Here is a 13,118-nt window from a genome sequence, read left to right on the forward strand (position 1 = left end):
CTAATATTGGAGAGTGACTTTATCATCTTGTATTGAATATCATTTGTCGTCATTCATTTTAAGGCTTTAAAGAGCCTATGTTGTCAACCAACCAAGTGCAACAATAATGCCATGCAAAGAGTTCATATTTCCATTTTTGACATACTAAAAACGCTATGGAAATATAGAAAGTACGAAAAATTGAGCCCAAGAGGTTGTTTTGGTCCAAAACAGAAGAATAACGTCTGAAAGGCGAATTGTGGTCACGATGTTAGTTAGCTGCAGGAATCAAGCGGCCGATCCGAAATGAACAGAACGCCGCTTTTTTTTTTTTCTTTTCTCACCGAGGGAGCTCGACACTTCATTCAGGGGCTCAATATTTACTATTTTGTCCTTTCGGGAAGAGGCCCTCCGTGCCGTCCTCCTCCCAAATAAGATGATCCTATCTCCGCCGAGTCCTCGCCAAATTGTGCCTTTTCTCCCTCCGACGGCTGCCAGTAAATCTCGACGTGGCGGGATGGCGTCCGGCCGGTTGGGTCGTTAATCGAGGTAACGAGTTAATCGAGTGGTGGACTTCCACCACTTGCCGGTCTTGGATTGCCCCAGCCTCACGATAAACACATACGTAAAAATAAATGGACATGATTCATAACCTCCTGCAATGGTCATATTTACTACTGGCTGATCATCTATAAATAAAAGGCTTTTGAGAGTGCTGGACGAAAGCAAAGGCCTTGTGACCTACAAGTACTACTACCACTCGATCAATTCAAATCTAATTAACCCCTCTTGTTTATGGCACGTTTAATGGGCGAGGGGAGAAAGTAGTAAGGGGTTGGGGGCAGTGGGAGTCCCAGGGGATGGATGAAGACCCCCCCCTGCCACTCGGAGGAAAATGAGAAATGACATGACTGCATATTACAAGGGAATTGTACTATACGAGCCTGCCCTCTGCTGGTCGGAAGATGTCACATCAGCTCGGGGAAAAATTCAAGCACAGCCGACCGTTTTTTGACGTTATGGGTGATAACGCCCGGCAGTGTTGCTCTTATTTGCCTAGTTGGGGCTGAAAACGTACATTTATGAAAACTAATGTAGGAATATAACACAAAATGTTTTCCAAAAACTAAATACCTGATAGTGACTCCAACAACGTGTCGCCCAAAACATCAGCCATGTTTGTTTACGTTTGTTTGGCTACCTGGCGCTGGCTGATGACGACATCGCACTTGTGCTCATTCCGCATGCGTAGATGCGAGTCGTCATTTCCCCCCCCCCCCCCCCCCACGAATCATGCGCTTCTGAGCCCTTAAAACATTTATTTTGGAAAGTAATTGAGCGTGTTTTAATATTACAGGTGTCAGCATCCCATGCTAGGGCTCTCAATGGACTTGTTTGGACTGTAAACTACATTTATGAATACAACTATAAGATCGCCACGCTTTTGCGCATGCGTAGAGGTAAGTCTCTGTACTCACCGTGTAAAAAAACAACAAAATCAATTAGTAATTCGAATTCTGTGGCAAAACACATTTAGCCAGAGACTGTCATTTAGCGACTTTGTTGTTGTTCGCCACACCCGATTATTTTTGTGAGTGGCCTCATGGTGTCATTTTGATCCCACTTGAGTTTTACTGTCAAACTGAAGATAAAACTAAGACAATTACACATCGTGTAGTTAAAACAATTGATTCCCTTAGGAAAGTCTATCTATCATCGTCTGTCTGTCTGTGTATGTATCTATCTATCTGTCTGTCATCTATCTATCATCTGTCTGTCTATCTATCTATCGTCTGTCTGTCTGTCTCTGTTTATCTATCTATCTGTCTGTCTGTCTGTCATCTATCTATCTATCTATCTGTCTGTCTGTCTGTCTATCTGTCTGTCATCTATCTATCATCTGTCTGTCTATCTATCTATCTATCTATCTATCGTCTTTCTGTCTATCTATCATCTGTCTATCTATCTGTCTATCTATCTGTCTGTCTGTCTGTGTATCTATCTATCTATCGTCTGTCAGTCTGTCTGTCATCTATCTATCATCTGTCTGTCTATCTATCGCCTGTCTGTCTGTCTCTGTTTATCTATCTGTCTGTCTGTCTGTCATCTATCATCTATCTATCTATCTATCTATCTATCTATCTAACTATCTATCTATCTATCTATCGTCTTTCTGTCTATCTATCGTCTATCTATCTGTCTATCTATCTGTCTGTGTATCTATCTATCGTCTGTCAGTCTGTCTGTCATCTATCTATCATCTGTCTGTCTATCTATCTATCGTCTGTCTGTCTGTCTCTGTTTATCTATCTATCTGTCTGTCTGTCTGTCTGTCTGTCTGTCATCTATCTATCTATCTATCTATCTATCTATCTATCTATCTATCTATCATTGTCTGTCTATCCATCCATCCATCCATGCATCTTGGTCGATACGCAGGTCGAATTCTGCCAAAGAAGACCCCTTCCATCCCCAATACCCAGCTGACAAAAGCAGCTAATATGCGTGGCCTAACCGCTTCTCTGCTACTTTTTCCTGAGTCGAGTGTGCAAACAGGTGGGCTGTTTCTGTTTCATCTCGGCAGGTCGTCTTTGGAGACAAAAGAAATGGCCTCCCATTGAGGCAAACAAAGGCTTGAGAAAATGAGGTGCCAAGTGGCGGAATTCGATGCGAGCGCTCTCAACAATTTGCACGCCATCGCGTGGAAGTGGGCAACTCCGGGGGGGGGGGGAGGCGACTCGGCGCACACCCTTCTCATGTACGGCTTGTCTTGTCTCCGGTGTCAAACAAATGGATCCAAACACCTCGACGAATATTTTAGCATTATACATTGATACTGGAATAATATAAGGGAATAGCAATAATGTCTAAGAAGTGAAAAAGCAAAAGCCCGTGCATGTTCATTCGTCTAATACTGTCGATGAATACTCTACTGTACAATTAGAATTATAAACAATATAAAACGTCTCTTTTTCTATTATTCTCATTAATATAACTATATTAGTAAATGTAAACTAAAAATATATGCAATAAAAAAAAATTACAGAACAATATTAGTCATGGTAGAAAAGTAGAAATTACAAGCAATACGTTTTTATTTAAAAAAATGCTTTGAATATTTTCAATCATATATTTGGATACTTTGAATCATATTTTATCATTATATTATTATTTTATCCCATTTTCTTCTCCTTTTTTTTAACTGAAAAGCAGGTTGTGTACTTTTTTCCTGTACCTACTAATACAACGTTATTTAATATAAAATAAATATATGAATATTCTTTTACAAAGCTCAAGAAAGGACTGAATGTATTTTTTCATTAATAATATAAAAATATATTGTTTATTTATTGTATTATTTAAATATGCAGTATTTTTTTATCATATTGCTTTTTATTATTTTACTGAACTATCAAAACAGCAGATTGTTTATTTCAACACCTATTAAAATGTATATAAACTCAACTATAAAAATAGAAGAATACAAATAAATATATTTGTGTTATTTCAAAAATAAAATAAAAACACAGCTAAATGTATTATTAAGTAATCTAATCTAAATAAATATATACATTTTGTATTGTATGGAATAATTAAATACAAAAATACTAGCAATATTTTTATGATAGTAATGCATCACCATAACATATCTCTGTCCAACAAAAAACATGTTTTTATCTGTATATGTTATTATGATATTTTAAAAACATATTTTATTTTAACAGATTTTTTTTCTCCCCTTTACAGAACTATGAAAACACCTTCAAAGCAGATAGTGTCCTTTTTTAAAAAAAAAATTATAATATTGTTACAAGTATCCTTTTATCTGAAACACATAAGAGAATTTTTTTTTAGGGTAGAAAATACAAACTAAAAGTCACCAAATGTAATGTGATTTTCCCGTATTGAGTGATGCGTGTGCGTTGACCTTAATATGCAAGTGAAAGCAACGCCGCTGACGACCGCCTCAACGTGTTTTCGTGTCGTTTTGTGCAGAGCGCACAAGAAAAGCTGAATGCAAACGCGCCACTCCGAAGCACAAAAGGATGAAATGGCTCGTCGACGGAAAGCCAGCTGTCTCGCTGGAGGAAAACTGGCAAAAACAACAAGATGGCCACTCGGGCCCGGTGACAAACACGCACGGACGGAAAAGTGTTCCATCGCATGTGCAGAAAACAACGTTTCATGTGTCAGCTGGCGAGATCATCAATTAAGCGTACGTACTCTTACTTGGATGAAATAAAGTCAAAAGTAAGCAATTCAATGTACTCAGAGCACTCATTACTTTCTCAAATACGTATACATATATTTTGATTTTTTTTATTTTTTGGGGGGGGGGGGGTATATTTATTTTTTCCCCCTTTTTTATTTTGTACTTATTTCTTTTCCTCAGTCATTTCTTTTTTAAGCTTTTCTATATTGACTATATTTGAAAATTGCAACCGTGACAGTAACGTCAAGTACAAAGTACCAACATTATGTCAGCATTACATCATGAAATTCCTTAAGTGGCCATGCTGATACAACCATAATGAAAATACAATGATACTTAATAATTAATATTACCAGCTTTTCAAAGAAGGCCGAAACTCATGAAGTGGCCACGCTGATCAAACCATAATACAGATGGAACATTTTCAAGATGATGGCATGAACTCATTAAGTGGCCATGTTGATGCAACTATAATGCAAATGAAGTCAGTTACCATTGCCACCTTTTCAAAGAAAGATGGAACTCATTAAGTGGCCGCAGTTAATATTTGTGCTTTTTACATTTTCAAGATGATTGCTTGAACTCCTTAGGTGGCCACGCTGATGCAACTATAAAGTGACTACAATAAGATAATGTTGATGTTTTAAAACATTGTTTTAAAAGAGGATGTCTACAACTCCTCAAGTGGCCACGCTGATGTGACCATAAAGCAAATACTCTGCGTTAATATTGCCGCTTTTATTTAAGATCTTTAACATGAGGGCTTAAAGTCCTTGAGTGGCCACGCTGATGTGAGCATAATGCAAACATAATTAAGTTAATAGTGTATTTCCACTTGTTTTGTTTTTTTTCCTAACAGAAGATGGGCGGAACTCCTTTTGTGGCCATGCCGACGAGCTCCACCTGCGCTAACGACCCATCCGAATACGAAAGGCTCCCCGTGACGACCCGGGCGGCCGCCCTCCATTGTCCCGGCGGGCCTTATAAAGCGCCGCGCGCCTCCGGGGCGTCCGTCCACGAGAGATCATGCAGAACCCCGGCGAGCGGCTCCGAGCTCGAATCCCTCCCGACGGCGGCGGCGTTCGCTGGGAAGTCTTCCGCAGGAGCACCACCTACCTGGCCCGCGTGGCCGTCATCCTCCAGGACGCCCCGGATAAAATGCTCACCTTCATGCAGGTAAGAAGAAGGTTACGCAGCAGAAGAGCAAGCTCCGCTCGTGAGAGAACTTCTTTCTTACGCCGCCGCGATGTCTTGCAGCTGATGGACCGGCTGGGGCCGCTGGTCCGAGAGGACAGGAAGTCCATCGAGAACAACATCAGAGTGTGTTTGTCCACCAACGACTGCTTCGTCAAGGTGAGGCCATCTGACGATCCAGTTGATAAAAGGGCATAAAGAAAACGACGGCAACACGAGAACAAGCGATTTTGTGCTCAACGGGGCCGAATTGGATTCATAAAATGGTCGATGAGGTTCAAAAATAGCTCATGTATTATTGTACTGATATTTTGATTTTATTATTGACAATAATTCCCTTCAAACTGTATATTAAATAGATTATATTCCCCGTTATGAGTCTTGACGAGCCAAATACTTTGACTGTATTTTAAATTTCATTTCACGGTGCGGCCTCGAAGGTTCGGTAGCTCCATCTCGTCAGTACGACGCCATTGACAAACGAGGGAATTGCTTTTGTAACCAAAATGCAAGTCAAGATGGTCACTTAAAAATAAATCCATCTTTTCTATATTACGGTGATTATAATCCTTTCGCTAGTGACGAAAATGATAAAAAAAAAAAAAAAATCCCCATTATCTGTCATGTTAGGCTTCTTCAAAAAGGGAGTAGTTTTACTTGTTCACTGTAAAATAAACAAGATGGTTCATTCCCAAACAGAAATATGCTTAGCGATTCAAGTGTTTTTGTGTAGTAGGCCTAAGTGTTCTTCAAAATCCAAACTGAGGTTTGAGTCCTAAAATGTGCATTTAATATCATCGCATAGGGAAAACCCCCAAAGTTGAACTGAAGTCATCATTCAATGTATCGCGCATCAATAAATCAATATTGTGTTGAACTTTAAATGCAACTGAATTGTGCTTGGGCTTTGTGACCGCAAATTGCGGATCCTCACCCAAATTGAACCCGCTTCCGTCTCCTTGGGCTCTCCCAGATCCGGTTGCTTCCCGACTCCCTGGCCAGCAAGAGGAACTTCTGGAAGCTGGACCTGAGCCACATCACGGCCAAAATGGTGCGCCGTCACTTCAAGGACATCCTGGACTTCTTCCCCGAGCTGCGCGGCCGGCGCGACGACGGCGGCGGCGGGGAGACCGCGGCGCCGTCCGTCCACATCCGCTGCGAGGTCAAGTTCAGCGGACCCTTCTCCATCGAGTCCCTGCTGCAACGGGACAGCCCGGCCCCCGGCGGAACCCCGCCGCCGGCCGGCGTGCCCGTGCCGACCGAGCATCATCATCATCATCTGCATCATCACCTGTATCTTGCCGCGCGGCGGGGCCACAAGCGGAACCTCCGATGGGACTCGGAGGACGTCGTCCCCGTGCGCGTTCCCGCTGCCTTGCCGCGCCCGGCGGGCGCCGATGTCCGGCGCGCGATCGGCAAGCGCTCGTGCGCCGGACCCCCTTTGCCCGCCTGCGCCAGCAATCTCTTCCTCCCGTACCCGACTTATGATGTGCCCCACTTTCGTTTGTGAACAAACCAAAAAATTGCACTTTTCTATGTTTGACACGTGCGACCCGTTTTTTTGTTTCGCTTTTTTTTCCCCCTACGCAGGCGCACCGACGCAGTGTGTAAAACGGGACAATTTTGGATCTATTTTTATTACAACAGTATTCAGCTTTTGACTTCACATTAAATGATTTCTTGTCGTTTTCTGTCTTTTCATTTGGTCGCACACAACAACAAAATCGTTTTATGTAGTTTGACAAAGATTCTGGATTTCTTTTGAGTGCATATTTCATTTTTTCTACCACCGCTCAGATGCACTGCTTCATTCCCATCAGCGCATTCATACAACAGCTGCCATATGAATAAATTGGATTATTACGATGGCTATCGATGGCTTTTCAGTACAGCACACACACACAAACACGCGCATACATACACATCTATATACGCATGTATATAAAATCGCAGTATAGTGACATCACGTGGGTGCAAAAGGAACACACTGGCGATAGAATAACGTCACAACAACGGGAGTTTAACATTCAAACTTGCCATACACAGTTTTCAGTATACACAATTCTTTATTCTATTTGCTTTGCACGGGTGTCAAGAATAACAAAACAAAAAAATAAAACATGCAAACGATCGCAAATCAAAAAGCGCTCAGTCGTATGCAGGTTTTCAGATCAAAATATAGATGGAGCGACAACAGAGCAGAGTTTGACGCGTTGAGAGGTCATCTAGACGACTCGCAAAGGTCGTCCGACTGTTCAAATTTTCAGTCCATTTTTAGCTGCATGTTAAAAATGTGCCCCCCAAAAGCCACCCATCGCAAACTGTTGGCGTTTACGGCTCTTCCTCACACCGAGTGGCGAAATGACAGCATTGAAGTCGGATTCCGTCATTCGAAATAGTAAAAAATGATCATTTTTGGACAAAAGTCAGTCAGAGGGGTCCGGGCGGGACGGACGCAGCGGGCGGGGACACGGCCGGAAAGAAGTGCGGCGGGGGGTGCGACCGAGGCGGGACGGCGTAGCCTCGGTACCCCGGGACGCCGCCCGGACCCGCCGGCTGATACGGCGGCGTCTGAGATGCCGCCCAGAGGACGGGAAGGCTTTGGTATTCCGTTTGAAAGTGGACCGGAGGCGGCGGGTTAGCCCAGTAGGGATTTTCTGGCTTTTCGACCGGTGCCGACGACCGACCGTGCCACGGCGCGTAGGCGGGATTGTACCACTCTCGGGCGACGGGCCTCCCGACTCCCTGGCCACGCGGCTCGAAACCGCAAGCCGCCGTTATGTCGTCTTCTCCCGCGTCGGCGGGCTCAGAGTCAAAGCCTTGCCGGGGGGGGCCAGCCGGCGGACTCTCCTGGCTGAAAGACGTCCGCTCCAGCAGCAGCGGACCGCCGGTGAGCGGAAGGCTTACCTTGAACACCACCCGGGTTTTGCCCCCGACGCTCTCGTCCGGCTTCTTGACTCTGGAGCCTGCTGCCGGGATAGAAAACAAAACAAAACAAAACAAACACACACACACACATACACATATTGAAGAGTCGCCTTTGCGAAAACGGCGGCAAAAGACGCACCTTTCTTGGCTTTGCTCCACTTGTGGTCCGCGGCGTAGCGCCTCTTCCAAAGTCTGCTGATGCCTGCAAAGGAACAACAGCCCGTCCTGTCTTTTGGCTAGTAAAGCTTCACGATGTCCCTTGGGAAAATGGCAAAACGGACAAAAGGCCGCCAGGGGTGTGGGAGTTGCGTGCGTGCGTGCGTGCGTACTTACACCAGTTGTAACTTTTGCTAGCCAGTTGTCCACAGAGGAACTGGGGTGCTTTTACCACCTGCAAACAAAAGCACATTTGCAGCAACGCCGTCGACCCCAGCGGCACGAGACTAGCAAGGTTTAACGAGCGCGCCGCGCTAACCTCCATGCCTCCTCGTCCCTCCTCGCGCTCCACCTTCCCGACCAGCGAGTCCGTCGGGCGACCGCGCTCGCCGTCATTCGCCGCCGCCGCCAGCTGCTCGGGCCGAGTTTCCATCTAACACAGAGTTGCAGGTTTCAACTCTTTCGTTTCACTCTCTCGCTCCCTCTCACACGGGAGACGCGCTGACCAGGTAGCTGCGCACGTGGGCGGAGCCGCCGATGTGGCGGATGAAGCCGCGCGTGTTGACCCGCGCCCGGCAGCAGTGGCACAGGAAGCAGTAAGTCCGGCCATCCCGCTCGCCAACGCACTCGGTCAGCCGGAACAGACCTGAGAGTGCAAAACTTGTTGTACTCTGGCAAACTGGTTTTCATAACAGCTTTCAAACTTTTCTTGACATCATAAATCACCAAAATGATCGTGAATTCCATTTGGTGAAATCGACGCTTTATCGCCTGCATTTTGATTTGGACTTTTGCCCTTCAAGTTTTGTTTGCTAGGAAAAACAATTTTTACAATCTCATATTACAACTAGAATTTTTCAAGATTTTTTAAATGTCATCGTGAATTTTCGACCACTTTTCGTATCGTTTAAAAGCTCCAAAACGTCTTATTTTGTTTTCATAAATTAGTTTTTTGAATCAATGAAGCATCAAGGACATCACAATTTCTCTTGTTTTAATATTTTTAAATATAGATCCTTTTAATCCGAGGACATCACTTATCTAACAAAATATAGAAATTATGTTTAAATTATATTTATTTTTTTTAATTAGTCATTTTTGTCTTATTGCTTTTTTTTTTTTTTTTTTTACATTTTTCAGCATCAAGGACAGAATTTATATTAGATTTTGTAAATAATATATTAAAAAGAAAAACATTTAATGTGAAAAAATAAAAAGAATATTTTTGGGAAAAACATTTTTAAAAGGATAAAAAATACAAATTGTCTTAAATACAATCTTTCGAAAACGGGCCTCCAAATGTTCGCCGGCCAAACGAGGTTCATCGCAAAATGGTCACCAGCGATGTTGCAATCCAAACAATGACTTGAACTGACCAATGAGCGTTTTCGGCCCCGAGTAGCGATCCAGCAAGGTGTGGCCGAAACTCAAAGCCGTTTCCTCGGCCCACGAAGCGCCATTGCCGCCTGGGAAGAGCGCCTCCCCGTGGCCAATCGTGACCACCCTGTGCTCCTCCTCCTCCTCCTCGTCTTCCTCTGCGTCCAAGGGGCTCTCAGGCTTGGGGGGCACGTGCATCAGGAACTTGATCAAACTTATCGCTTCAAAAAAAAATCAAAATAAAATACAATATCAATATGGAGGTAGATACATCAACAGGAAGTGGTGCGTTCAAGAGTCGAGGAATTACCGTCGCTGTCGCTGGCATCCTTTAGCATCTCCAACGCAGCGTCCTCGACTTCCAGCAACTTGGCAAAAAAAATGATCAGAAGCAATAGCACAAATAAACAAAATGGCAGGAAAAGTGGTATTGATTGACAGATAACATGTTGCTATCTAACACGCTAAATATTAAGAATGTAAACGCGTAGTAGCACTAATGAGTGATAACCAAATAAAGCGGCACAAATAAACACAAAATGACAGGAAAGTGATATTTGTCGCTAAAAGTTAAGCTAACAGGCTACAAAGTCAACGTGTTCTCAGGCGCGCTAAATGCTAAGAAGAATGCAAGCAGGAAGTAGCACTATCAAGTTATACACAAACTGGCCTTTTTTGCCAACAGCCTAATAAAACACCTCGCTATACAACATGCTAACCGCCAACAAGAAAGTAAGCGGGAAGCACCACTAGCAAGTGATGCGCGACTAAAGTGGCACAAATAAAACACAAAATGGAGGAAGGAAATAGACCAACAAGACAAGTGTCGCTATCAGACATGCTAAACAAACAAAAAAAGCATCGACTAACTCAACGGACTAATGTGCGCAGGTGTTGTTACGGCACCACAATGAGTTGTCTGCCGACGCTAGCGCTAATGTTTCTGCGAGGACAGGCCCACCTTGATGTCCCCGGGGCCCTCCTTGTCCTCCAGCGTCCTGGCGATGTTCATGAGGGGCCAGGCCAGCAGGGACATGTCGCCGCCGCTCTGCTTCACGCCTGACAGCATGTGGGGGTGCCGGGCTTTCTGTCCGGTAAGCAGCAAAGCACCTTAGCTGGCTAAGCTAACTAGCGCCACGCGTAGTATGAGCACGTTGGGTTAGAGACGTAAAGAGTACGAACGGCCATGCGTGACAGAAGTGTATTACATTAAAACACAATCTTTTTCCACCTCGGTACGCAGTATCCGAGTCTGGACTGCGTCTACAAGAAACGGTATAGCGGAAACGCTCGAACGGGTGTAAGGTTTAACTGCCAACCCTCTCGCCACAGGGTAATATACCACCTCTTTGGGTTCTGTGTGAAAACGCATCGATCATTTTACAGCTCCGGGTCAGCCATTTTACAGACACCGCCGTCCCGCCCGGGTATATTTCACGCAGAGAAGCAGGCGGCGGTACTCACGGTGTAGTTGTATCTGTGGAGGGTGCCCAGGATGTGGTTGCGCATGTCGCCTTTGCTCAGCCGACACGCGCACACCTCGCAGAGGTACACGGCCGCGCCGCCCCCGCGCGAGCCGGCTTTCACGCATTCCGTGATGCTGCGCAGCCCTGCGGGGACGCGGCACTCCGTCAATACCGTTACAACGTCATTCAATGGAAACATAAAGGATGTTTGGGGTTTGGTACCAATTATGGGTTGCAATCTTTTGCTGTTGTTAAGGTACACCTTTAGGGACTCAAACAGCTCACTGGACAGACCTGCGACAAAATACGAGATGAGGCGACTGGTCGGCGACAAAGGGCTTCTCACGCAATTCGCCGATTACGAGCACCTCTTTGCGTTCCCTGCTGCATGTCGTTCCAGTTTGGTTTCTCGGCTCCGCCGGCTGCGAGGAAAGGGCCGTGAGAACCCTGCTAAGCGATAACGCAGACATTTATTATGACGAGCAAGAGACAACGTGGCCTCTGTTGTGGGTTACGTTGACATCGGGATATATCGTACATCTTACGGCAATGGAAACACCACCGCCGTATCGGAATTGATCTCCTTAACCCTACAGTTGCATTAAAAAGATGCCTTTCAGTCAATAAATGTCAATCGATGTAACTGCATCAATATAGTAATATATCATACACGGTGTCGTGATTATCACACAATCACTTTATCGGTACTGTATCGATACAACTGGATACAAATATAAAGTTAATTCATTTCAACTCATTCTTTCCTTCGACAGTTATAGCGATATTTTCATGTACGGTATCGCAAGCATTGTTATTTGAATCTCTCATATTTACGACGTAGCAAATGAATCATAAACGTGCTTTTCATGTGACATTTTGCTTTTACTGCAAGTGATTCAGCACACACAAGATGGCGCCGAAATCTCGTCAGAAAAAATCTCTCAACGCCCCACAAACGACGTCAATTGCAGCGTTTTGGCCGCACAACTTTTCATTGAAGGAGAAAAGTAGACGGCAAAGTTCGGAAAAAACTGAAGAGTTCGTGTACGAAAATCCAACATCACAGCTGACCTGTTGCTCCGTTTAAAAAATATATATAAAAAAAAAAAACAACACAAATCGTCATTCGCTCGAATATCAATGACATAATATAAGCTATTATATTAACAACGTCCAACGACGTCGCATTTCGTCGCTCTTTTGTTTTTCTTCCGCGTTTTTCCAAACCGAAACTACAAAAACCTCAAGTACTCAAGTTGCTACTTACCGCCGCAAAGTTGCCACTTTCGTGTGTGTGTCCAGGTAGCAGCACTAGCAATGGCGGAGGGGTGCGGGGAAACCAAAGAAAAAGGAAAGTGAAAAAAACTCCGCCTTTTACGCGTAAATCGAAAGCCGCGTGGACGAAGTTGGGGCAACTTGAAAGCTGCTGAGCGGCGGCGGGGACGTCACGACACAACTTCCGCCCAAGCTTCACTTCTTCTTCGGGCGGACTTGATTTGACAGCTTATCGGTGCATTACCCCCACCAACCGGACTGGAGTGTGGAACAGGAGCTCATTGGCAGGTAAAACAAAAAAATAAATAAAGCAATCAATAAACTAGATTATTTTATCAGCGTAGGTTTCCCTCTTGATCTTAATGTCATACCTTTTTTTTTTTAACCTACCGATTTCCACAAACGCCGTGTTAATGTAAAGTTGCGATAATTTGTCTTCTAGTTGTTCCACGGTTGACATGTGTGCCTATTTTGCGATCGATGCCAAATATGCTTTGTAATTAATGATCCAAGCCCAAGTTCGGAACCGA

At 44.3% G+C, this 13,118-nt stretch overlaps 2 protein-coding genes across 3 annotated transcripts; one reads left to right on the top strand and one right to left on the bottom strand.

Annotated features, from left to right (window-relative positions):
- The first annotated feature begins 1,265 nt into the window (after nucleotides 1-1,265).
- On the top strand, nucleotides 1,266-7,071 carry LOC133470702 (forkhead box protein H1-like). 2 transcript variants are annotated; one of them, XM_061759370.1, is made up of 6 exons: nucleotides 1,266-1,439; nucleotides 2,564-2,737; nucleotides 3,976-4,195; nucleotides 5,052-5,368; nucleotides 5,450-5,545; nucleotides 6,360-7,071. In XM_061759370.1, exons 4-6 carry the CDS (start codon nucleotides 5,219-5,221, stop codon nucleotides 6,894-6,896), a joined length of 783 nt encoding a protein of 260 aa, XP_061615354.1. In that variant the 5' UTR covers nucleotides 1,266-1,439; nucleotides 2,564-2,737; nucleotides 3,976-4,195; nucleotides 5,052-5,218; the 3' UTR covers nucleotides 6,897-7,071. The 2 variants fall into 2 exon arrangements, with proteins under 2 accessions (XP_061615354.1, XP_061615353.1); XM_061759369.1 differs by lacking the exon at nucleotides 2,564-2,737.
- A 361-nt stretch (nucleotides 7,072-7,432) lies between these two features.
- Nucleotides 7,433-12,815, bottom strand: si:ch211-199g17.2 (uncharacterized). The gene is made up of 12 exons (XM_061759367.1): nucleotides 12,581-12,815; nucleotides 11,682-11,760; nucleotides 11,536-11,607; nucleotides 11,312-11,457; nucleotides 10,809-10,934; nucleotides 10,158-10,215; nucleotides 9,847-10,068; nucleotides 8,977-9,116; nucleotides 8,790-8,903; nucleotides 8,648-8,705; nucleotides 8,454-8,516; nucleotides 7,433-8,355 (listed from the first exon to the last, which is right to left on the bottom strand). Exons 2-12 carry the CDS (start codon nucleotides 11,701-11,703, stop codon nucleotides 7,817-7,819), a joined length of 1,560 nt encoding a protein of 519 aa, XP_061615351.1. The 5' UTR covers nucleotides 11,704-11,760; nucleotides 12,581-12,815; the 3' UTR covers nucleotides 7,433-7,816.
- Between the last annotated feature and the right edge of the window lie 303 nt (nucleotides 12,816-13,118).

The sequence above is a fragment of the Phyllopteryx taeniolatus genome, chromosome 21, assembly GCF_024500385.1.
Source record: "Phyllopteryx taeniolatus isolate TA_2022b chromosome 21, UOR_Ptae_1.2, whole genome shotgun sequence".
Lineage (NCBI taxonomy): Eukaryota > Metazoa > Chordata > Actinopteri > Syngnathiformes > Syngnathidae > Phyllopteryx > Phyllopteryx taeniolatus.